At 43.6% G+C, this 26,930-nt stretch overlaps 1 protein-coding gene across 2 annotated transcripts in view; it reads right to left on the reverse strand.

Moving 5' to 3' along the window:
* Positions 1-26,930, reverse strand: part of LOC137377283 (kielin/chordin-like protein) — a 455,612-nt gene that overhangs the window by 117,267 nt on the left and 311,415 nt on the right. For both annotated transcript variants that reach the window (XM_068046829.1, XM_068046830.1), the window contains exons 15-17: positions 18,714-18,827; positions 15,447-15,613; positions 10,454-10,541 (exon numbers count right to left, since the gene is read on the reverse strand). In XM_068046829.1, the coding sequence (XP_067902930.1) occupies positions 10,454-10,541; positions 15,447-15,613; positions 18,714-18,827 (369 nt within the window). The remainder of the gene's footprint in view (positions 1-10,453; positions 10,542-15,446; positions 15,614-18,713; positions 18,828-26,930) is intronic.

Below are 26,930 nucleotides of genomic sequence, written 5' to 3' on the forward strand. Positions count from 1 at the left end.
TTAGATAAAAGAGTCTAGCTATCAGGATCTTTTTAAAGAGAGAATCTCTAAACCAGGAGCCTGTTTTAAAAAGAAAATCTTGCCAAATAGAATATAGTTTTATTTTAAAGGTCCTTAATTTCAAATACACAACAGGCTGGATTTTCAATCAAGGGTCAGGAACCAGAATTGGGAGCTCGTCCCAGGTCCCGACTCTGCATGGCGTGTTTTAGGCACACCCACCATCATCGTCAATACTCCAGCCAAATAAAGGCCTGGGAGCAGGCTCGCTGTCCAATCAGGGATGGCAGGCGAGCTCCCGATGCTGGCGTGCCGTTGGAAGGCCCTACAGCACTCAGAGCTTGGCAGCCCCAACGGCCGTGGTGGGAGCTGCCAATGTGAACATGGAGGCAGTGAGGGACAAGTGGTGGTAAATTATTGTTATTTTTTAAAAAGCCACAGCTGCCTGACCATGATCCTGGAGGGACAACCCCTCCAGGGGATGGTCAGCAGCTGCAGTTGTGGCCCGGGTGCCGTTATAGCTCCGGGGGGACAGGAGTGAGGGGGTGGGAGTGGTCCCTCACATGATCTATCGGCAACCTCATCATCACCCTGAGCCCACCACAACAGGCTAATATGTGGGCTGCCCACACTGCCGACTGGAAATCCCTGTTGACACTGGAATGGGGCATCAACAGGCCCCTTAATTAACAATAATTAGCTCAATTGGCTGCCTGCTGCTTGCACCCACCCGCCTCCAATCTGGACTTTTAAAAATCTAGCCCAATGAATGGGTCAATGGAGCTTGATAATACAGGCCATCTCAAATTTAACTTGGACTGATATGATCAAAATTTCTTCTATTTTCTGGCTATAAAGTTTGATGTAACTTCGCGCAGCGTGAATACATATGAGCATACAAACTAGGATCCGGAGTAGGCCAATCGGCCCCTCGAGCCTGCTCCGCCATTCAACAAGATCATGGCTGATCTGATTATTACCTGAACTCCACATTCTCGCCTACTCCAATAATCTTTCACCCCCTTGCTTATCAAGAATATATCGACCTCTGCCTAAAAAATATTTAAAGACTCTGCTTATACCACCTATTGAGGAAGAGAATTCCAAAGACTCATGAACCTCTGAGAGAAAAATTTCTCCTCATCTCTGTCTTAAATGGGCGACCCCTTTTTTCTAAACAGTGACCCCTAGTTCCAGATTCTCCCACAGAGGGAAACATTCTTTCCACATCCACCCTGTCACGTTCCCACAGAATCTTATATGTTTCGATCAACTTGCCTCTTACTCTTCTAAATTGCAGCGGATACAAGCCTAGCCTGTCCAACCTTTCCTCATAAGACAACCCGCCATTCCAGGTCTTAGACTAGTAAACTTTCTCTGAGCTGCTTCCAATGCATTTACATCCTTCCTTAAATAAGGAGACCAATACTGTACACAGTACTCCAGATGTGGTCTCACCAATGCCCTGTAAAACTGAAGCATAAACTTCCTACTTTTGCCTGATCTTTGCCCACTCACTTAACCTATCTGTATCCCTTTGTAGCCTCCTTAAGTCGTCTTCACAACTTACCTTCCCACCTACCTTTGTGTCATCAGCAAATTTAGTAAGCATACCTTTGGTCCCTTCATCTAAGTCATTTATATAAATTGTAAAAGGTTGAGGCCCTAGCCCTAATCACTGGGGAACACCACTTGTTACATCTTGCCAACCAGAAAATGACCCATTTATGCCTACTCGTTGTTTCCTATTGGCCAGCCAATCTTCGATCCATGCCAATATGTTACCCACTACACGTTGAGCTTTTAGTTTCTGCAATAACCTTTGATGTGGCACGTTATCAAATGCCTTCTGGAAATCTAAGTACAGTATATCCACCAGTTCCCCTTTATCCACAGCACATGTTACTTCTTCAAAGAGCTCCAATAAATTGGCTAAACATGATTTCCCTACCATGTTGATCTGCCTGATTACCTTGAATTTATCTAAGTGCCTTGCTATAACGTCTTTAATAATAGCTTCTAACATTTTCCCTATGGCAGATGTTAAGCTAACTGACCTGTAGTTTCCTGCTTTCTGTCTCCCTCCCTTTTTGAATAAACGAGTTACATTGGCTATTTTCCAATCTAATGGAACCTTCCCCGAATCTCGGGAGTTTTGGAAATTTAAAACCAACGCATCAACTATCTCACTAGCCACTTCCTTTAAGCCCCTAGGATGAAGTTCATCAGGACCCAGAGACTTGTCAGCCCGCAGCTCCAACAATTTGCTCAGTACCACTTCCCTGGTGATTGTAATATTCTTGAGTTCCTCCCTCCCTTCCATTTCCTGATTTATTTCTGGGATGTTACTTGTATCCTCCATGGTGAAGACAACTTCAAAATACCTGTTCAATTCATCTGCATCTCCTTACTTTCCCTTATTAATTCCCCAGACTCACTTTCTATAGGATCAATGCTCACTTTGTTAACTCTTTTTAAAATATCTATAGAAACTCTTACTATCTGTTTTAATATTTCTAGCTAGCTTGTACTCTAATTTTTCCCTTCTTATTAATCTTTTAATCATTCTTTGCTGCTTTTTATATTCTGTCCAATCTTCTGTTAATAGTGAGCAGGAACCCAGCTCTTCCTGACTAGCATGAAATTTTCAATCTCAATCATAAGATGGCTAATTAGGGCGAATGAAATAAGGTTCCACTGGTACAGATTGGGTTGTTCTGAGATTGAGGCTGAAACATGTATTAGTCTTTCTTTTCTTCCAAGCCCTGAATAAAAGATATGCATTTTCTATGTTTTTTTTACTTTTGTTTTTATCCATTCCCATCCAGTGGACAGTTTCACAGGCTTAGTGACTATTTGTTCATTCTTCATATGTGGGTATAGAGCTCGAGTGTCAGCAGGCCTATCATGGACACAATGCAGGCAGACCTATCTGTCCTCACCCATATCCACACAGGACTTTTGTTTTCATTTTAAGTTTTGAACATTCACATTATTTTTCTCCTTTATATCCATGGAACAATGTAATGTGGGTAACCTTTTGTCAACTCAATCAGTGAATATTACATCTATCTGGAACAAAAAATATTATTGGGGTTTTATCTGCTCTCAGCTGATCTATTGTGTACTAAATACTAACTACTACTGAATACCCATCCGTCAGCTCAGTGGCAGAAAGGGTGTTGAATAAATTCACTCCATGTTGGTTCTGAACCAGCCTGTCCTCTTCACTCATCTGCACACCTATCTGTGACAAGTCACTCTTGACACTGTCTATCTAGCGATTCCTTGGTCTTTCTCAGCCTCTTGCTCCATGTACATCTGTAGGCTGGGCAGAAAAGATAGTCCAGCTGTTTCCATTCTTGGCATCCTGAACAGTCTTAATGTTTCCCTCAACCAACTCATCTCTGCTGTTAGTATATTTTCCTTGTCAATCTTTCTCATGTGCAACACTCAGATCCATAGAAGAGTGAGGGATAACCATCGCTTCATGAACTCTTGCCTTTACTTTTACCAAAATATCACTTGCTTTTCATATTCTGTTTAATCTTACAAAAGCTGTTGAAGTAAGTCTAATATTTGTTTTGCTGTCTTCTTCACAACTCCCATTCTCTGACACTAACACTCAAAGGTGAACAAACTTTTCCACCTATTCTACTGCATCCCTTCCAACTGTAACCTGTACATTTTCCTGATGCTTCTTAAATGACATGAACATTGTCTTTTTGTTTTTGTGTAATCCAAATTTTCTACTCTCCACATACACAGTTTCAGTTCATTTCAGCAAATCTCTTTTAGATGTCGCTATAATGCAAATCGGAGATCTTGCCACATAAGGACACTCCTCAAATATCATCCTTTAGTGCAAGATTCATTACTGCTTCCAGTACTAGAGGGAATCAACAGGACACCGTGTGCATCCTTGCCTCAAGCCAATTCTTGATCTAAACCATTAGTTTCCTATCCACTTTAACAGTGCTGAGGGACTTATAGTTGTTTTCTATCAGACTGACTGGATTCTCAGGAAGAATCCTCAAGACATGCCATATCCCTTCTGTCCATACACGGTCAAAGGCCTACTTAAAATGAATGAAGTTTCTGTAACAATGGATGTTGTATTCCATAAATCTCTTGAAATTGTATTACCATGAACAGCTTTGTACTTTGTCCTGATCGAAAACCAGCTTGTCTTCATGCAGTGCCCCTGCTGGATAGCTTCTCTTTCTCTTCTAAACACTTAGCAGTGTATACTCTGTAAAATCATTCCTCTGTAATTGTTGCATTCGCCCTTGTTTCCTTTTTTGAAAATTGGTACAGTATTATCGCCTTTTTCCAGTCTTCAGGTACTTATTCTTCCTGAATTTTGTTAAACAGCCTTTGCATCATTTTAGATTAGATTAGAGATACAGCACTGAAACAGGCCCTTCGGCCCACCGAGTCTGTGCCGAACATCAACCACCCATTTAGACTAATCCTACACGAATCCCATATTCCCAACAAACATCCCCACCTGTCCCTATATTTCCCTACCACCTACCTATACTAGTGACAATTTATAATGGCCAATTTACCTATCAACCTGCAAGTCTTTTGGCTTGTGGGAGGAAACCGGAGCACCCGGAGAAAACCCACGCAGACACAGGGAGAACTTGCAAACTCCACACAGGCAGTACCCGGAATCGAACCCGGGTCCCTGGAGCTGTGAGGCTGCGGTGCTAACCACTGCGCCACTGTGCCGCCCTATTTTGTTCCTCACTTGCTTGCAACAACTCTGCAGTTATATTATCAATACCAGGAGATTTGTTCTTTTCCACACTATCAATGAAATCTTTACTTAGTCTTCCAAGAAATACCAGATTAACTCAATTTGTACAGGCAATTTTGACAGAACTGATTGTGTGTTATGTACAACTCAAATTTCTCTTTTCTTTGTACCCTCACAGGAATGCACAGGTTCACTCCGTGAACTTTCCTGGAGATCAGATGTGTTAAACTGGCCATACAACAGAAGAGCTAATTACAATGTGCCTCCAATAATGCTGCTGACTCACTTATGAACAAAAACCTTAAATAACCATATAAACATTCTTAAGAATGGTAAATGCACCAAGTCAGATACAGAGTACGAAAATATGAGCACTATCGGATAGAGAAAAGAGAACCTGAAAAGACTGTTTCAAACATAATTCCCTGTACATCATTGTGCACAATATGACCAAAGTGAAATGCCCTCCATGGGCTGGAAGGGAACTCCACTGCTAAACAGAAAGTAGGACACAATCACATCTTATATGGAAGGATGTGCAGAGAAGGGATCTGATTTGAACTGAAGTGTTAAGGTAAGCAGTGGGGATCATTTACTTTATGACTGTCAACAACTTAAGCTGTCATATTTGGATATGATCATTACCTACTTTACACTGCCACATCCAGGTATGCCACTCAACTACTTACACTGTTACATGTGGGTATGACTGAATTAACTTGTGATGTTACATGTGGACATGACTGTCTTCTACTATAAGTTGCTATGACTATTATTTCATATTAGTAAAAATGACCATTCAAGCAATGTAAAGTATCAGCCATGTTTGCTGGAATTGTTACAAAGAACAGTATAGTTCACCTTAAATGTACCAGTGTCTCATTTTTATTGGAGCACAGAAGAGAAGTAATGAGAATATTGCAGAAGTATAGCAACAAGCTACAAAAGGCCAACATGCTAACAGCTTAACAATATTGTTCACTAATTATCTTCGACACACATGGAGCACCCCACCACATGTGAGTACTCACTCTATGGTCAGGATTTTACTGAGCTCCTGACATCAAGCTCCATGGTGGGGGTGGCAGGGGATGGGGGGGGGGGGGGGGGTGGGGGGCGGAGGATTGTTCCGGCAGCAGCCTGTCACTGAGCCCGATGCCAGGAGTGCCAGGCCTGATCTTCCCAGCGGCGGCGAGGCTCAGTGGCAGCCCCCCACTGCTTGGCGATGGGACCCAGATTAACATATTTAAATAAAATCAACAGTGATCTTACCTTCAAGCCGTGATTTTTCGAGCGGTGGCTGGCACTCACGCGCCTTCACTTTCCCTTTCAGGGAAAGCAGGTGCCAACATGGTGGGGAAGGGGAAATCTTATGATTTTTAGTGGAGTGGGATTTGGGGTGGGGGGGGAAATGGGCTTTAATGCAAATTACTAGTGTAAGAGAGGATGGGAAGGGGAGACCTCTGATCGGTTTGGCGTGGGAAGGTCAAGTGTTGAAGGTAAATGTTTTGGGGGGATGGGGCAAATGTTGAGTTTAATTGTTATGGGGGGGAAGGGGCGATAGATTTATCGGCTGCATTACATTGTGGGGGGGGGGGGGGGGGTGCCCTTTAAAAATTTAAATGACCCGGCAGGGCTCGCTGCCCTTTAAAAATGGTGGCAGCACCTTTGCATAGGCAGCTGACTCCATTGCCAGCACTGGAGAGCCCGCCCCCTTCATGTGATTGTGGGGGAAGGGGCGGCCCAACTGGCTTATTATCCTGGGCCACCGCAAGGAAGATCACGGCAGCATGGCAGCTTTATTTGCCTCCCGCCGCTCCCGATGGCGGGAAAAGAAAATCGAGCCCTTTGTTTTCATCCTCAGCTAAGGGAGAAAGAACTTGTATGAATATCGCATTTTTCATATCCTTGAGATATCCTAAAAACATTTTATAGAAAATTAATTATTTTTGGAATTCAGTTATTGTTGGTACATACGAACATACGAATTTGGAGCTGGAGTAGGCCACTCGGCCTCTCAAGCCTGCTCCGCCATTCAACAAGATCATGGCTAATATGATTGTAAACTCGACTCCACATTCCCACCTACCCCGATAACCTTTCACCCCCTTGCTCATCAAGAATCTATCTACCTCTGCCTTAAAAATATTCAAAGGCTCTGCTTCCACTGCCTTTTGAGGAAGAGAGTTCCAAAGACTCACGACCCTATGAGAGAAAATAAATTCTCCTAATCTCTGTCTTAAATAGGCAACCCCTTATTTTTAAACAGTGACCCCTAGTTCTAGATTCTCCCACAAGGGGAAACACGCTTTCCACATCCACCCTGTCAAGGCCCCTCAGGATCTTACATGTTTCAATCAAGTTGCCTCTTACTCTTCTAAACTCCAACGGATACAAGCCTAGCCTGTTCAACCTTTCCTCATAAGAAAACCTGCCCATTCCAGGTATTAGTCCAGTAAATCTTCTCTGAACTGCTTCCAACGCATTTACATCCTTCCTCAAATAAGGAGACCAATACTGTACACAGTACCTCAGATGTGGTCTCACCAATGCCCTGTATAACTGAAGCATAACCTCCCGGACTTTTGTAATCAATTTGCCTCGCAATAAACACTAAAATTCTATTTGCTTTCCTAATTACTTGTTGAACCTGCATACTAACCTTTTGCATTTCCTGCACTAGGAAATCCAGATCCCTCTGCATCTCAGAGCTCTGCAATCCCTCACCATTTAGATAATATGCTTCTTTCTTATTCTTCCTGCCAAAATAGACAATTTCACATTCTCCCACATTATACTCCATTTGCCAGATCTTTGTCCACTCACTTAACCTATCTATATCCCTTAGTAGCCTCCTTATGTCCTCCTTATGGTATATAGGTAAAGGTGACAATCAGTTTTTGTTTAGAAATGTCCCCAACCAACAGCAATGCAATAATTGACCCAATTAAACTGCTTTTTGTTGGTGTTGATTGAGGATAGGATAACTCTCCTATGCATATTTGAATCATATCATAGGATTATTAGTAATCACCTGAGCTGCAAACAGGTTTACCACTTCATCTGAAAGACTGCATCTCGACCATTTAAGAGTTTTCTTGCTACTGCACTGAAATAGCAGCCTAGATTATGCTGCTCATGTCCTGGATTGGGGCTTGAACCTATAATCTCCTCTCAGATGTGATATAACAAACATCTGACATCTGTAGAAAAGATGTCATTTCCATTGTAACCTTTCAATGACATTCTTTCTTAGTCTACAAAAGCCAGCTTTATTACTTCTCTGTTACTGTACTCAGTCCTTATTACTTTTGTTATTATACAATGGAAATCCCAATCATTAATTCTTCTGCTGTAGCAATAGGAAGTAGAGTAAGGGGCACAAATTGACCCAATAACAGAAATGGCTCCTGGGTAGGTTCTTAAATTGCACAAAGCCAAGCATAATCCAAGATCATGCCAATGTCTTTTGACTATTAAGTAGCAAGAGGCTTGTGTATTGTTGGCGAGGGGACAAAAATTCACACCTTGTTTTCTGATGTAACTAGGATGTAAATTATGCTGTCAACCCTTGAGGAGACCGAGAGTCCTTGGCTGCACTCTGTAGAATCTCATGACTGGAGGCAAAGTTTGGATTATGGATGAGTTTTCACACAATCAAAACCTACTCTGGACTTTGCTTCCACTTTTGCTGTTGCACTCCACAGAGAACAGATTTGCAGCTCAGGGGAAAATCAAGAGACTAGCTTTCAAATCTCATAGATGCCCTGAATTCTTTTAAACCAGCTGGAAAAATTCAAGAGGCCACTAGGAAGCTAATGCAGCATATCAGAACTAGCACACAATCCTGAATATTATAAAAGAAAAACACCTGCACACTCTCAATCATGCTTTGTTCCTGTGATATATAACTGTTGAGCATGTGTGGTTTGAGAACAGTCAACTTTGCACAAAATCTGCTCTCCCTGGAGACCATGAGGGTAAATTTCCACAGCTGCTCTCCCAATTATCTACCGTAACTTCTGTCAAAGAACGACAAAGATCCTGGAAAAAAGTTGTTTTGCCTGACCCCCCACTTCCCTGGTTCCCCATGAAATGGTCCCCTTCATCCCAATTCCAGATATCACTTTATGGCATCATGAAAGTAAACTGCACCAAATGTTTGCTTTCAGGCTGCTTCTCGTAAGTAATTCCACTCCCTGACAATTTTCTCCCCTCCCCTCTCCCCACATCCCCTCTGCCTCCCAAAGGTGCCCAAAAGGTTTTTCTTCACGGATGGAAAATCAGCAGAAACATTGGAGAAATGGCATAAATATTGGGACCATGCAATGGAGGCAAGTTCCGGTCAGTTCAGGTGCAGTGAACATGAGGTGAGCTATGGTAGCGTGGAGCCCAAATAGGAGAGGAAAATCAGCCCCTTTATTTACAAAAGATGTGTCCCATAGATCGTAACTTGCAGGCGTGATGTTCCCTAATATTTTCCTTGACAGCAGGGAAAATAAACAGAGCTTATCAGCATTCCATCCCAAAGGTCAAATAAAATAAGATGGCATGCTAGTGTTGATTGATCTGATCGAGAAGGTTGGAGTGGGATCTCCCAACAGGATGAAGAAAACATTGAACAGGGCATGGGTTCCATGCGAGCAAGCATCCAATCTCCACTATATCGCCCAGTGGAGATGGCAAGGTGAGCCACTACCTACTGAGAGGAAGAGAAGTCAACAACAATACGGGCCTGGTCTGTGCTTACTCATCCAGGGCATATATACAGGTGCTACAAGTGGCCTCAGCAACTCAGCGATCAAGAGGGAAAATCAGCTTGGGTTCATGTTCCAGATTACTATTCAGTGCCCTCTGCTGGAAAGTTGATACGTCAAAGGACAGATGTTCTTGGGTCTGCACCCCAATGTGCTTGTTTCCCCAGGCGCAGCGGATATTGGAAAACTGGGCAGGATGCCCTGTAAAGGAACCAGCCTAATATTTCATCCAGCAATAAAAGACTTGCATTTATATCGCACCTTTCATGACCACTGAACATCTCAAAGCGCTTTTCAGTCAATGAAGTATCGTCACTTTTGCAATGCAGGAAACCCGGCAACCAATATGCACACAGCAAACTCTCAAAAACAGCAATGTGATAATGACCAGATAATCTGTTTTTGTGTTGTTGATTGAGGGATAAATATTGATCAGGACATGAGGGATATCTCCCCTCTCCATTCAAATAAAGCCATGGAATCTTTCACATCCAGCCGAGCAAGCAGATGGGGCCTTGGTTTAATGTCTCATTCACAAGGCAGCATCTCTGACAGTGCAGTGCTCCCCCAGTACTGCACTGCACTGCAGTGTCAGCTTTGATTTTTATGCTGAAGCCCTGGATTGGGACTTGAACCTAGAACCTTGTGATTCAGAGGCAGGAGTGCAACTGAGCCATAGTTGACAAAATCCTCTGGTACCTGTGCACCTGGTGTCGGATCAGAACAAACCTGAGCCTGGTTGTGACACCCCAGCACAAAATGAATGCCAATCGAGTGATGTATTGAAGGGTACATGACACCTGTGGAACAGTACTCCAGTGAGACACAATGATTTCTGGATAGGAGTAGGAAGGAGAATGATTGCTGATGGACTCTTGGCTTTCATGGCACTAATCTGTCACTTTTCCTTCGGCTGCAGGAATTTACTTACACTTGCAAACTGGGCAGCAAAGCCCTGGCACCAGCTCCATCTTGCTACAAGGCAGTGAGGGGCACATGGTACATGAGACTGTTCCCAGCTGGCAGAAGAAAACAGACAAAATAAAAAACAACATTCAGTCCTAATGCGATCTATTGCCAGATGATATACAGAAAGATTAAAGAAATAAAGGAAAAAAGGAAAGATGGGAAAAAAAGTATTTATATACTGCCTTTCATAACTTCAGGTTGTCCCAAAGTGTTTTACAGCCACTTAAGTACATTAAAGTGTAGTCACAGTTGTAGTGTAGGAAATGCACCAGCCAATTGGAGCACAGTAAGCTCCCATGAACAGCCATGTATTAATAACTAGATAAACTATTTTAGTGAGGTTGGTAAATATTGGCCAGGACACCAGAGAACTATCCTGTTCTTTGAAATAGTGCCATAGGATCTTTTACATCCACCTGAGAGATCAATTTAATATCTCATCTAAAAGATGACACTCCCTCAGTACTGCACTGAAGTGTGATCCTGGATTATGTGCTCAAGTCTCTAGAGTGGAGCTTGACTCGACAACCTTCTGATTTAGAGGTGAACTTTAATTAGAGTGTTCAAATACAGCAGAAAGAATGTCACTTGTTGAAGAGGCAAGACTTAGGCCTGGTTCTCATTCATCATGCAGTCTGTTTAGGAAGAGCTGTGATCCCAAGGTATCCACATACCATGGGCTCAATTTTCGCTTCAGAGGCAGGAAACAGGAGTCGGGTTTGTTTCAGGGTTCTGAACCCACTGCCGGGGGGAAAACAGCCACTTGTTGGGATTTTCATGGAGACACGCCCTTAATTGCAATGGAGACAGATTTCCTGTCCAATTCAGGATGGTAGGCAGAGGGGCGGCACAGTGGTGCAGTGGTTAGCACTGCAGCCTCACAGCTCCAGCGACCCGGGTTCAATTCTAGGTCCTGCCTGTGTGGAGTTTGCAAGTTCTCCCTGTGTCTGCGTGGGTTTTCTCCGGGTGCTCCGGTTTCCTCCCACAAGCCAAAAGACTTGCAGGTTGGTAGGTAAATTGGCCATTATAAATTGCCCCTTGTATAGGTAGGTGGTAGGGAAATATAGGGACAGGTGGGGATGTGGTAGGAATATGGGATTAGTGTAGGATTAGTATGGATGGATGGTTGATGGTCGGCACAGACTCGGTGGGCCAAAGGGCCTGTTTCAGTGCTGTATCTCTAAAACTAAAACGCTCAAAGCTGGAGGGCCAATCAGAGGCCTTCCAACGTATGGAGCAGGAGGCTGCAATAAAGGGTAAGAAACTGAGAGGGCACTTCAATATGGAAGCGCCCTCTCACTAACCTTTTTTAAAGATTCAAATAAAAAATAGAAGAAGCATCCAGGGCACCACTGTTGGGCGAGCAGGGGGGGGGCGGGTTGCAGGTGTGGTGGGGTGGGCAGTCCTTCTGCAGGACAGCCTTTGGCTGCACTAGCACCCAGGCAGGCAGGGAGGGTCCCTACAGCCTGCTGCTGGCTGATTGCCTTGTCTCCAGGCCCTTAAACTGCCCTCGTCGCATCAGGAAACTGGAAGCCGATTGAAAAGTTCCAGTCAGCCTCCTTTAACAACTCTTAACAAGGCTCTTAACGAGCCTAATTGGCTACCCGCCTCATGGGGACGGGCAGACCTGCTGTGTCCCAAACCCACCTCCCCTAAAATGGCGGGCACTGGGAAAGGGGTCAGGAAACTGGCATGCTGGCTAACGCTGGTATTTTTGGGCCTCATCTGTCTCTGTTCCTGACCTCGGCAGGGCCCACCAATTCTGCCCCACATGTTTCCTCAGTTAATTATATGTTTATTAAACACAAGAAACTGCAGATAGTTAGGATGAGATGTTGGTGATTAAGGGGCCCATCACAGGCATTCTATTATCCACACTTGACTACGTCTGCCCTGGGTCCAAACGCAGTGATTAATAATTGAAATTCACATAATGTAAGGCAATGGGAGTTTACACAGTTAACAATGTTTCTTTCCTAATCAATTAGTTCAAATAAAAACAAGAAATGCTGGAAATACTCAGCAGGTCTGGCAGCATCTGTGGAGAGAAAAGTAGAGTTAACGTTTCAGGTTAGTGACCCTTCTTCAGAACTAACAAATATTAGAAATGTAAAAGGTTTTAAGCAGGTAAAGCGGGGAGTGGGGCTAGAGATAACAAAAGAGAAGGTGTTGATAGGACAGAGGGTCACAGAGAATAACTGAAGGTCATGGAACAAAGGCAAACAGTATGTTAATGGTGTGCTGAAAGACAAAGCTTTAGTACAGAGAGGGTGTGAATTGACTGTAAAGCACAAACATTAATTTAAAAAAAAAACCAGAAACAGTGGGTAGGCACAGTAGAAACAAACTAACCAAACTAAAAAAAATCCTAAAATAACCAAATAAAAAAAAAATAACTAAACATAAAATAACTAAACAATAATGTCAGAGCATGATGCCCCCCACCCCCCAACCCCACTTTTATGTTTAGTTATTTTTTCTTTTTTTTTCATTGGTTATTTTATTTTTTTTTAGTTTGGTTAGTTTGTTTCTAGTGTGCCTACCCACTGTTTCTGTTTTTTAAAAAATGTTTGTACTTGGAATGCTTTGTGCTTTACAGTCTATTCACACCGTCTCTGTACTAGCACTTTGTCTTTCAGCACACCATTGACATACCGTTTGCCTTTGTTCCATGACCTTCCGGTCAGTTATTCTCTGCGACCTTGTCCTATCAACACCTTCTCTTTTGTTATCTCTTGCCCCACCCCCCACTTTACTTGCTTAAAACCTTCCACAATTCTAATATTTGTCAGTTCTGATGAAGGATCACTGACCTGAAACGTTAACTCTGCTTCTCTCTCCACAGATGCTGCCAGACCTGCTGAGTATTTCCAGCATTTCTTGTTTTTATTTCAGATTTCCAGCATCTGCAGTATTTTGCTTTTATGGAATTAGCACAATCTAGGTGGGGGAGGAGTTTGAGGCACAACCAATTTGCATTGGGTTTCTTCCCCTTCTTGGTTAGATTCACAAATTCTAATGTGGGAGAGGTAGAACTTCTTCTGATTCCTTCCCCCCACCATCACCTTTGCCCCCAGGTTTCGACATTGCTTTAGGAGGCAGGAGAACAGGTTCCCTCGGCAATCCCACCTGTTCCATCTATTGTGCAGGTCCATTTTCATAAAGGCATACTTTCTGTACTGGGGCAGTAAAAGGCTCCACAATGCGTTATATTTATTATATAATGACATGCTGTGTATTACTGGATATAACACTCCTGTGTAATAAAGATGTATCACATGTTACTGGGTATAACATAGCTGCATTTTAATTATATACTAACAGGCTGTGTGTTATTGAATATAACAATCCTGTATATTCATTATATAAAGTACCTGTACATTAATTTCATAGAGGTGAAATATCCGTGATTGTCATAGAGGTGACTGGAACAGTACAATGCACAATTTGCATTAATCAAAATTAGGCATGCCACTTTGCATCCCCACTTCTGGGTTGAGGCTTATTATTAAAGGGTATGAATTCCCAACATGAAGTTTAAATTAGTTTGGGAGAAAACACAATGTTGGAACTGCATAAAATGAGGCCCCAAAAGTGCAAGATAGAGTGGCCAAATGGATCTATCTAGTACCAAAAATTTCTGTTTCTATGTTTGTTTTCAGTAGAGGAAATGAATAAGCCATGTGCTAAGATACTGGAATCAGACAGTATGGACTGGTGGCAGGAGCTGTGCTGGGCACAGCAGAGAGTGCCTAGAGTAGAGCATAGGTAAACCATCTACCAGTCCAAGAACGACTCACTTGTGTGGTAGAGATATGAGAGGAGATCAGCAGAGGAGTGAGGTATGAGGAAGTCAGGATAAATATACATAATGATTAATGTAACAGCTCAAGTAAACTGATGGAGGGTAGGGGGGAATGAGGAGGACAGGAGCCTGATTCCTGAAGAGTGGTTCAGCTGGGGACCATCCTGTCTTGAGACCTCCATTTGCCTATTAATAATTATTTGTGTTACTTAAATATATTGCACAAAGACATTTTTCTTTTAAGTTAAAGAAATTCCTCACTGATTGGTTTAGGGTAACAGGTGAACAGGAAAAGGGATGGTCTGGAGACAGCAGCTAAAACAAGCAAGAAATGGACATGCACATATACAAATTGGATGATTTATGCATCACTTCATGGATCCATGATAGAGTTCACCGTGGCTGAATAAGGTGCAAGGCCTTCGGCAGACTAAGAAATCAGGATCGGGTGGTAACTGCAGGTCCTTCTGTATGCTATATCCTCTGCACCAGCTCCATTCTAGTCCCAACCCCCATGAATGCTTCCACTCTGATCCTCAAACCTGGGAATATCTCCATATATATCAGGCCCTAGATGTGGCCACTTGTAGTTCCCTGTAACTGGGAACTTCCCCACTCCATCCCTGTTTCATTTCCTATATCACCCTAGTACTCCATTCTCATGCATTCCCTGTTGGAACAGATCTACTCCCCCTCCCCATTCTCCTTTTCCTGCTCGACTGATACTCTCCCTGGTTCATGTCCCTGATTACCCACGAACTCTATTAGTATTATATAATAATTACACTCTGGTTTACCATGAAGGGCACCACAGGAGGGTTAGGACCCATCATCTGTGTTGTACCATAGCAGTGCTCCAAACAACGTATTGTACCATGGATAATGCTGACAGGAATCAGCAGGCAGGGTACAGAGGGCAGAGAAGTGAAAATATAATTTATATATCAGGCATGTAGAACGTTTCGTCACAGCTCCTTCACTCCTGCTAGTACTTTTGTTCCCAAGGAATTTCTTTAAATTAAAGGAATAAAGTATTTTGCAATATATTTAAATAACCCAAGTAGTAAACAGAAGATTCAAGATAGGATGGTCTGTAGCCGAGTCACCCTTTATGAATCAAACACAATGATAAAGGTTTGGAGCTCCTCACCTGGCAAGTGCACTCGACGCACTCAGACACTTTCCAGGTGGAACCGTCCTGTTGCAAGGTCTCATTATACCAGCAGGATGTTGGTGGTATCCAGGGAGTGGCAAAGATCGCAGCTGGCAAAGGCTGCTTGAGAGATTCCATCACTGGAGCTGAGTCGAGTGAGTTTTCTGGAAAACAACACATCACATCTCAGTAAGAATATACCTGCACAGCAAAATACTTCTCATTTAAACTGCATATTGATTGCTACATCTCTAGAAAGTTCTGTGCTTGTACAAGGACCAGCAGGTGGTTCAATTTCCTAGGCAGAAGAACATAAGAAACTATAAAAGAGCAGGCTCATGCAGTCTGCTTCCTCCATAGACCCTGAACAACCTGCTGAAGCATGGATTCTCGCAGTCTGTTCAACCTCCTGAGGAAGGTGCATAACCAATGGGAAAAAAGACAAAAAGAACAGGTTTCTCTTCCCAACATTTGTAAGCAGAGGTGCACAATATGACAGTGACAACATGGAACTGGCCATTAATGCTCTATGTAGGCAGAAAGATAGATGTGAAGGATGTCTACAGCTAAGAGACACTCAGCTGCATTTCCCTTTGAAGGAACCCTGTTGTCCACATGGCACCAAGAAAGTGACTCCAAGCAGTTTACGCAAGACTGTCATCTGCCCTTCTCTTAGCTAACTGCTGCTCAGTATTCCACATGAACTTTCTAGACAAGACTGAAGTACAATGCAACCAGCTTATTCACCTACTTTGTGTCATGTATCAGTGAGGTTAGCATCTTTCTCACAGTAATTCCTTAGTATAGGTGTATCATGTGCCATTTCCAACCTCTGATTTGTGCAGGGGAAGAGTGGGGACAGGGAGGACTGCAGGATTGGCACAATATAAAAGTGTAATGGCAGTTCTAAGGAAAACAGGAGCAGACCTTTATGATACACAGCTGATGATCACACACCTGTTGCATATAAATGGACTGGAAGACCCTGCAATTCTTGATGGCAGTGAAGTCGTATGAAAGAGCCCGCAAGGTAATGGGAGTGCAGTCAATGATTCCCTGAACTTGAGCAAAGCCCTATCCTGCTGCTTGTGCATGTCCATGGGGAAAGCAATGAAGGTGTTTGCTTGAGCAAACTTGGCATGAGTCACCTGCATAATGCAGACTGATGTTCCTGATTTCCCCACCATTGAAGTCTAGGAGGAGCAGAAGACAAAACTGAGTATTATATCTAATGTTTTTTCATTCACTAATGTTATGAGTAGGTGAGAAATGTGTCTAGGGGTCTTTTGCTATCTTTACCTGGTCTTAGTGTAACAGGGTTTAATTTTAAACACACTGTGTTTTGAGCTCCCCCTTTGTGAAGCCTTGTTCACAATGTTCCAATTATAAGACAAATAAATGAGCACAAACAGGCTTTCTTTGCTTTAAAGAAGAAAGATGAAATTTATTAAATCTTAAACTTAAACTCTAGTATGCATGCACACGCGATATAAACATGCAGACGGACAGAAAAGAGAGGAAAATATAGTAGAGAGGGGTTTGAGGCAATATCTTGTTACGGTGCTTTGAGCTCACTGTAGTCCTTTTGTAAGTAGTCTTGCTTTTCATTGGAGCCCAGTAGTCTCCTTAAAACCTTGTTCACATAGGAAACTTTTCTCTCTTTGAGTTTCACGTGTTTTCACAAGATTCAGTTCCATGGGAAGGAGATGGAAGCAGGTAGATAGGAGAGGAAATGTTCTTATTGCATGAACACACAGCTTTCTGATTTCAACTACTGTTTTCTCCAATTTAAACCTCTGCAACAGCCAGTTAGTCATGTGACTAAAACTGGTCTGACCACTTCTGTGTATTGGGGAAGCAACTACTGGGTCCCCATTATTTCAACACCATCTGTTACTATGCAAATGTCTTTCCAGTCTGGAGCTTGCAATGTTTTTAAGTTTTAATGTCCATGTGGCAAAAATCCTGTCTTGGCAGGTGGGGGGTTTGCCTGACACTATCTTGCACCTAAAACAGACCTGTCAAATGCAATTGAAGGCAAAAAAGAGCTGAAGTAATCTTGACTGCAATAGGCAATGAGGTGCTAGGTGTGCCAGTTGGTTTGCAAGTCTGATTACAGGAGGCAACATAACTCTTGACAGCTAGGAATTGAAGGGACATTGTCCTGGGCCTGGAAGCTCTATTGGGAGATCACCTCCTCCTGTCTGCTCTCCCTACCACTGTGGTTCTGTTTGCTCCTTCATCCATCTTCTCCTCTTGCCAGATTGGAATTGTCAGCAAGACCCCCACGAAGAGGTGTGTTGCCAAAAGTTCCTTAAAAGTTCAGAAAACTCTCCGGTCACTATAAGCACTTTCCAATCATCTGAAGTAGCCAAAAACCACTATATAATACAGCCTTCAGAATATTATAGCATTTGACCACCTAAATCAAGGTGTGCCTGAAAGTCAAAACTGGTGGACAAGTGGCAGTAAGTTGACACTTCCATTACCCAGGTGCATTTGGTCTAACTACCCTACCCTTGCCCACACCCCCAACCCCAACCTCTAGACTTTAGGGAAGTGAAAATCACCCTAGCAGTTTTTAAGTATCACACTGATCCTGTGTCTATGCTGTAAAATACTTCGGGGGTATTTGAACTTTTTGACCTGCCAGGAGGGGTGAGGGCCTAGTAACACATGGGAAACACCGAAGTTGGGCTTTCCTCACACGTGTGACATCACTGACAGGTTCTCCTCCCAGTAGTCAGCCTGATTGACAGGCTTGGCTTCCAATCGGTGGTGAGCACTGGAGAAGAGGCCACAGGTCTGGGTAATCTGAACTCTGACCGGGACAGGAAACCGATCCCGAAGGATGGGTGGGGGGGGGGGGGGCTGCTATTCCAGGAGGGGTCTAATCCTGTCATGGGGAGGGGAGTTCAGAGACCTCGTGGTGCGGGGGGAGGTGTAGTACCAGTGTCCCCCACGTTTGAACAGCCAAGGCTCAAACTGAAGAATGGTCATTTTAATCAAAGCAATGGAGAATGGCTGACACCCACAGAACTGTATCCTGGCGAGAGGAAATGTGGTTTAAAAAGAAAGGATGTGGGTGTGTTTTTTTTTTAATGCATGTCTTATAAACAAGAACAGACATTCCTCAACAGAGATAAAGCAGAACAACCTCAGGGTTCACTTTGTTGCCACCACATACAATGCTACCCGAACTCCTCGTCATATTCTGCCTGGAATTTAGTCTACTTGCTCTCTGATCACTGTCTCTGTACTCACCTGTGCAGGTATCATTCACGTTTAAGTGAAAGCCTTCTGGGCATGTACAGTAGAAACTTCCCTCAGTGTTAACACAACTATGTGAGCACGGGCTGGACAGGCACTCATCAATATCTGAGAATATAAAAATGACCCACATTAGGCAATAATCAATCCACAATCCATCAGCAACTCAACCAACCCAAACCTCTCAGACAAGTACAAAATTGTCAGGTGCTGGCTGTTAAATTCCAGAAAGCTTGTTGTTGAAGAATAATGCTGGAGCATATATTTACTCAGTTTCACATTTATTGTACAGGGTAAAAGGATTACAAACATGTAGCTTCTCACTCAAAATCCTTCACCGGTCTCAGTGAGTGTCTGCTTATAAATGCTCAACTAAGACCCCAATTAACACCCTTTACCTGCATGTAATCAAACCATTGACACACGATTAACAGATTAACACTGGCATGGGTAAGAACAGTGGATGCGCAGGGGGAAACTCATTATCGCAGTACTCTGGCTGGTCATGCTAGAGTGGTCAGTTGTCTTGCATTCTAACAGAAGTTTTTTGAACATATGAACTGTACGCTCAAATCCCTCGATCCCATCCCTGTGCTATTTGAAAGGGTTAAGGGAGGGTTTTGTGCTACACAATCTACTATTAAGCGCCAATCAGAAATAAACTGGCAACGAAAAGAAAAACTGAAGATGCTGAAAATCTGAAACTAAGACAAAAAGTGCTGGAAACACGCATCAGGTCAGTTAGAATCTGTAGAGAGAACAGATGAATTAACATTTGAGGTGTGATCCTGTAGTATAAGGGCTTGATAGGGTTAATATTTGAGACAGTGAGAGTAAATACCTCCCACTGTAGTAATGATGGAATAGTCACATGGGTGTTAGGCAGAGAAGAGACAAGAAGCAGCATGAGGTGTGCTGGCTAGACAGGCTTGTGGAGAGTGTAAATAGTTAGATCTGTATATAACAAATGAGTTATTCTTTAGCTCTACAAAGAACCCGTGACTTTGTTAGACAATACTCAACATGACAATTGCCACTGCAGTTATTCATGGGATGAATCCATTGAAAAATGTTAAAGACATCCATTAGTGAGGAATTGTGGAACATCAGAGATGTGGATCGTACAGTCCTCCAGCAGATAAATGGATGTCCGGAGGCACCTGAGCAGGGACACAGCAGAGCCACCAAGGCTGAGATTTTTAATTGCCGGTGCGGTCAGGTAGTGATGCGTGTGCAATTGGAAAATCGCATTCCTAGAGGGCGGCAGTGAATCCTGCCACCTCCGGAATATGAGGGAATTTCAAAGGGAAGGTGGTGTGGGGGTGGGTGGTGGGGACGGGGAACCTGCTCGCCTCCAATTAACAGCCCACTGAGCTCCTTGAGGAGCTTGTTAATGTGCTGGGGAGGGCAAGGAGGCAATTTTCAAAGGTGAGACCACCGAACCTGAACAGTCTGGTGCTTGTAAGTGCACAGCTGGTGGGTTCAAAGCGGGCAGAGGTTAAATTTTTTTATTCGCGATGAAAAATTTCAGGAGTTGGATAGTGCATTTTACCTTCCGCTCGGCCACTTTGTGCTCGTTGAGGTTGCTGGCCCTGCAGGGTTCTGCCTGCTCTCTTCTGCAAGGCAGTGACAGGCCCCATCATGGCTGCCATCTGCCTTTGCCGCTCGTGCTTTGCAGGCTGCTCCCACCTCCTGGTGACACTCAGCGTCACTAATTGGTTGCCGATCTCGCCTTCAGCCCAATTAGGGCACTTACATTTAAAGATAGCGTCGCACGAGCAAAACAACCGCAGCGCAGTGTCAGGACCCAGAAATTATCCGGGCGTCAGGTTTCCAACCCCAATTTCAAAATCCAGTCCCAAATAACAAAGCGGTCAACCCTGTGCCAGCATCAGACTTTACATAAATGGCTTCAAGAGGCTCTTCTCAAAGAGGGCCACCCAACAATGTGAGCACAGGACAGCCTTGACACCAGTGTATTCACATCAGGAGCAGTTACGACTCCAGCCAGAAGATCGAATGTCAAGAGCAACAATTTCTGGTACCTCAACTTGGGGAGTACGTAGCTCACTGCTGCCTACACTATGCATGTCCGAGATGTCAGAAAACACACTGAGCAGGTAACATATGTACTGAGGGGCTACTTGCAAACACACAGACACAGACACACACACACAAACAGTCATAGACATCACCAGCAGACGAGATCAATAAAGCATTTTTTTTTCAGTTCTGCGATTAATTGAAAAGGAAACTGAGGTTTAGGTTTTCTGATTGTAATGGCAATGTTAAGCAATTTGTTTAAGACAGATTAATGTCAGGCTCACCATCAGAAAACCTAGGCTAGTGTCTAATTTGACTTTTTGAAAGCGGAAAGGAATGTGCAGCTCTTCAGTCAAAGCAAAATTCATATTTGTACAGGCGAAATGAGAAAACAATCATATAAATTCTCTCCTGACAGTAGTGGGCGATGTCTTTCTCTCTCACACATCGCTGCCAGCCTACAATACCTGACACTTGTTAGCACCTCTTCAGCACCACCTTCTACCTCCTCCTCCTGCGGCCTCTCACACAGTTCCTTTGCAAAGTCTCTCTTTCAACACACTGTTACCAAGCAAATTTGACTGTGATGCCCCCAACACTCACTGTCTATGCTCACACATGAAGAATCACTACTTGGATAAGGGCACCTGTGGGACCATATCCCAGATGGAGCACCTTCAGGAGAGGAGAGGGGAAGAATAACAGTCTCGCTTATAATCAGAAAATTCAAGGAGACTGTTAACCTCTTAGCAGCCACTTGAAACCACTTCTTGGCCGTCTCTGAAAAAACATACCTTAGACCTAAATCTGTACAATCTGAGCCAAGTACTTAATAGCTCACTAAGAGTTCTCTGATAAAATTCCAGGCCGTGGCCACCTCTCCCTCTCACTGTGCTTGGCAGCAAAAGAAGAAAAACTCTGTGAAATGAAGCAAATTAATACCTAACGTACACACAGTGCTTGGCTTATCACTATGGCAATTAAACTTGGCTGAGCTAAAGTAGACACAAACCATCAGCAATGAGTCACTTTCTGCCAAAGATCTGTATCCAGATTTGTAGAATATCCAGTCAGGCTGTCATTGATAAAACTTTGTGCTAATTTATATCATCACTGAGTTTACTAATTTGTGCAACAGTCTGTGAATAGGACACACCTACAGGTGACAGATAGAGGGCATCATAGTGCCATGGTGGGAGATGATACTTCTACAATTAGCAGTAAGGACTTTTTAACACAAGTCACAAGGCAGGCCACCCATTCGCCCACAATTAGCAAGAGTGACACGTCGGAACTGTTTTGCCCCTCCACTAGAGGATTGTGATCTCCCCTCTGGATACACTGTGTCAGCAACTCCTTGGTATTTCTCTTACTTTATTCCACCACAGCATGGCAGGAATCAACAGAAAACTGTTGAAAATCATACAGCAAGTGGGCAGTGAAGAAAGAGATAGAAATATAAGAAAAAGGAGATCGAGAAAGAAAGAGCAGCAAATAGCAACTTGCATTTATATAGTAAGTTGGACAAAGTAAAATATCTGAAGCCACTTCACAAGGGCATAATCAGACAAAAAATGACACTAAGCCAAAGAAGCAGATATTAACACAGGTGACCAAAAGTTTGGTCAGAGGTAGATTATAAGCAGCATCTTAGTGGAGGAGAGGTGGTACAGCAAAGAGTTTTAGTGCAGGAATTTCGAAGCTTAGGACCATAACACAGAACACCAACGGTGGGAAAAAAGGAAGTGGCGGAATTCCAAGTCAGATGTGAAGGAACATAGAGTTCTTGGAGGATTGAAAGGCTGGAGGAAGTTACAGAAGTAGGAAGGGATGAGACAATGGAAGCATTTGAACACGAGGGAAGAATTTAAAAGAGAGGCATTGGTAGACTGGTCGCCAATGTAGGTCTGTGACCACAGAGTTGATGGATGATGGATAAATGGGACTTGGGGAGAGTTAAGATACAGGCAGTAGAGTTTTGGATGAGCTCAAGTTTTTAAGAGGCTGGAAGTAGGGAAGCTGTCAAGGAGACCATTGGAATAGTTGAGTTTGGAGGTAACAAAAGCATGGATGAGGTTTCAGCAGCAGATGGGCTGAGGCAGGAGCAGAGACAAGCAATATTGTGGAAGTAGAAGTAGATGGTCTTGGTAATGCACAAAAAATGGGGTCGGAAGCTCAGCTCAGAATCAAATAGGACACTGAGGTTGCGAACAGTCTGGCTCAGCCTCAGACAACAGCCAGGGTGGAGAATGGAATTGGTGGCTACAGAATGGAGTTTATGGAGGAGGTGGAAGACAATGGCTTTGTCTTCCTAATGTTTAATTGGAGGAAACTCCAGTTCATCCAGGCCTGGATATCAAACAAGCAGTGTACCAACACAGAGGCAGTGAAGGGGTGAAGAGGGGTGGTGATGAGATAGAGCTGGGAACTTGTAGTTTACAAGTGGAGCTTGACGTTATGTCTTTGGATGATGTTGCCGAGGGATAGCATGTAAATGAGTAATATGAGGGGGGCAAGTTGGATCCTTGGGGGACACCAGAGTTAACAGTGCAGAGGCAGTATGAGTGCCATTGCATGTTTTTCTGTGGTTATGATCGGACAGATAAGAGTGAAATCAGGCGAGAACAGTCCCACTCAGCTGGACAATGGAGGAGGATGGTTATAGTCGCAGATGAAATAATTTGTGACTTTGATTCAGACCATTTCAGTGCTGTGGTGGGGCGAAAATCTAAACTGAATGGTTCAAACATGGAGTTGCAGGAAAAATGAGTGCAGATTTGGAAATTGACATGTTCAAGTGTACGCAATTAGCTTAGTAGTATTCAGGAAGTAAAAGAATAAGGACAAAGGGCAATGAATGGGACTACATTAACTCTTTTTATCTTGCTCACCTCCTCCTCCTTTATTTTATTTTGATCAGTTCCATTAAAATAACTCAATTGTTTAACAATTTTTAGTTCTAACAAGAACTCTGTGCAACACGGGGGAGACTTTCCACTTCTGGCCACCTCTTTCTTGCCTGAAGAACAGTGACCAGCAGTTGAAAATCTGACAGGAACCTTGTGCATCCATTTGTCCCCTTAAATCAGCATTCAGGCAGAACTTTAAATGGGTGCCCAGCACTCTTGCCTAAAACAGGCTGTTTAAATATGCAAATCAGGGTCCTACACCAGTGGAAACTTTTACCATGAAATGGGCAAAGCACATGTGGCACACGCTACTTTCTCGAGGAGTTTACGATGGTTGTTAAACTGACCAGTGGGAAGCCACTTCTTAAAGGTTAGTTAAGATTTGTGTCGGGTCAGGAGAAGCAACAGTGCTCTTCTGAGCCCCACAAACGTCTTCCAGGCAGAATGGCCTGTTCTTTGCTCTCCTCGCGCACCCCCACCACCATCCCCCCACTATCCCCAAGGAGCTGTCTGCAGCTTGCAAAGAAACTTTTAATGAGGCCTGAACCTGAAAGTGGTTCGAGCCTCCCACCTGCCATATTGGGTGAAATTTTTAAACAACAAATTGTCCTCAGTCTTCATGTTCTGTTCTATTTGAGATCGCGTAGCCCAGGATTAACAATTAAACTGAACCATGGTAACTTGCATATTTAGTCTGCGCAGAATGTGAATCTGGATTAGAAAATAACATACCGTTAGACAGCTAAATTATTATTCTGGATTTATTTACAAATAATGTGACATATTGAGGCAAAGAATTTTTGGCAAAATACTGAACAGCACACTACCTGTGAGAGAGAACTGGAATCTGTCCAAAAAAGGGTTCGTAGACCCTCCTCAGGAGGATCCTTGGAATGGAATTTGATAATCAAATGGATTCTTTGAGCACAAATGGCAATCTCAAGATGTACGTTTTAGGGATAAGATTTTTTATATTGATTATTGCAGCCTCAGGCTTGTCATCCAGTCATTTACGGCACAGAACGAGGCCAATCAGCCCATCAAGTCCATGCCGGCTCTCCACAGACCTATCCAGTCAGTCCCACTCCCCTGCTCGATCCCTGTTGCCCTGCAAGTTTATTTCCTTCAAGTGGCCATCCAATTTCCTTTTGAATTCTCACCGGATCTGAAGACCAGTAGCCAGAACTGGGATATTTGTCCTGTCCAACTTCTTTGATGTGAATGCTTTTCTTTTGAAGCACTCAAGCAAACAAAAAGTTAAAAGTCCTCAAACCTTGGCAGACAACCAGATAAAAGCATGTAACAGTTGCATTTTCTCTTGGAACTTTCTTAAAGACAATTTTCACACACACAGCCACAACTAGAAGTGACAGTGTAAACGCTGTGAAGATGTATTTCTGATGTAGAACACTGCTCAATGAGGACATAGCAAAAAGGGCAATGTGCACAATTTGATGCAGTCCTGACTTTTAAGCGATTCATTTTAATAACCCAGAAATTGGAAGTATCAGGGAATAGGGCCACAGATCTGTGGTCCCTTTGAGTGAGCCTCTGAGTATGGGAGTGGAGCCGTACAAATATTTACCCTTACACCTCTGTCTGGCAAAAGCTATGTCCAGTAACACTTTAATCAAGCCGTCCCATCTCTAAGGGGATTCTTTATCAGTTTATTCATAGACAGCAAAGCTACCTGCCTGGATCAGACAGTATATACTTTGAATTTGAAAGGTTCCACCAACAGCACAGAGCCTCCTGCCCAGCAAATGCAGGCACACGATTGGGCACAAAGGCACCATACATCCTACTTTGTAGAGAAAAACAATGACCAATGTTTACAGTGACAGTTCCGTGTTAATCTCTGTAAAGGCATGACGATTATGTCAATTATACCAGTTCTGCCTCCATTGCAGATTCACCCATATATAATGGGTGCTGGCCTCGGCTGCAGAAGTGGATTTTTTTACAGCTGATATCAGTTTGCGAAGTTATTTTAAAAATGCTGTCTTTCTTTTTGAGTAGGCATTTCTTTTAGCTGGATTTTGCTCAGTGCAAACAAACCATGTGGCTGTGGAGGGTTGCATTTTTTGCATTGGAAGATTATATTTAGTTTGCTACTGTCTTTTCTCATCTCTGATTGTATGTAAATTGAAGCAAGCATCAATGACATAGCCAACGTTAGAGAACTCCTGCAACAAAAGCAAAATACTGCAGATGTCACTGACAAGAGGTCAGTAACCTGAAACATTGGGGGGATTTTTTTCAGGCAATGGGTGGTAGGTTTGGGTGTGTGCAGGGAGCTAAATCCCCTAAAAGTGACTTCGGGTCGGGATCCCAATGTCATTCTGCCCTCTTCCAGTTCTCACCGGTGCAAGATTGAAGGTAAGTGGGAAACCCCTTTGGATCTGTAGGATAAATAATTAAGATATTTAAAAAGCCAATTAAGAACTATTTTAACCCACAATTCTGGATTTCTGAGCCAGGGCACCTGTTTCCCAACCCATCAATAATTTGCCAGGGTCACCGAGATGAGTGCACAGCAGGAAGAGCTTCTTCAGTGAAACTGACAAGCTGGGAAGGCTTTGATCGGTGAAACTGAAGATCTCCAGCCATGGCCAGGTGAGATATTGCTGCTCAAAGCACTTTGTCGCTCAGTGAGTGCTTTCTCTGCTTGACAGGTGATTGCCAACTTTTTGGAAGCCACTTCACCTGCCCAGCACTTCACTCACCTTCATCTACACTTCCCTGTTGCCAGCCTTTACCACGGCATGGGAGCAGCTTATGCAGCTCCACCTTACACCTCGGATGAGGGGCAGGAGGAACACCAACACCAACACCAACAGCTCCAGCAGCAGCAGGAGCAACACCAGTAGCCGTCTCCTCAACCACATGCCGCTCGACAGGGCAGAGGGGATGGACACCAAGATCCAGCTGGAAGGAGGCGAGACAACCAACACAGGGTCTACAGGCAGAGGATCAGCTCTCCCAACATGTCTGAGCACCAGGCTGTCACGGCAGGTTACTGCTGACATCTGCAGCCTTCTGGAACAAGACCTCCTTCCCAGTGAAGCAGGTGGGCATGCATTGCCAGTGGCCTAGAAGGTGCTTGTCTCCCACCATCACTACTCTTATCGAGTAGTGTGCTCGCAGCTCCTGCAAGGAGAGAGGTGTCGGTGTTCATAATGGTTTGTGTGGAGAGGAGGGAAGGATATCATTTGTGGAGGTTGACTGTGAGGCATGGGTGCAAGAAAGCAATAGGTTG

This window comes from Heterodontus francisci, chromosome 14 (genome assembly GCF_036365525.1).
Source record: "Heterodontus francisci isolate sHetFra1 chromosome 14, sHetFra1.hap1, whole genome shotgun sequence".
Lineage (NCBI taxonomy): Eukaryota > Metazoa > Chordata > Chondrichthyes > Heterodontiformes > Heterodontidae > Heterodontus > Heterodontus francisci.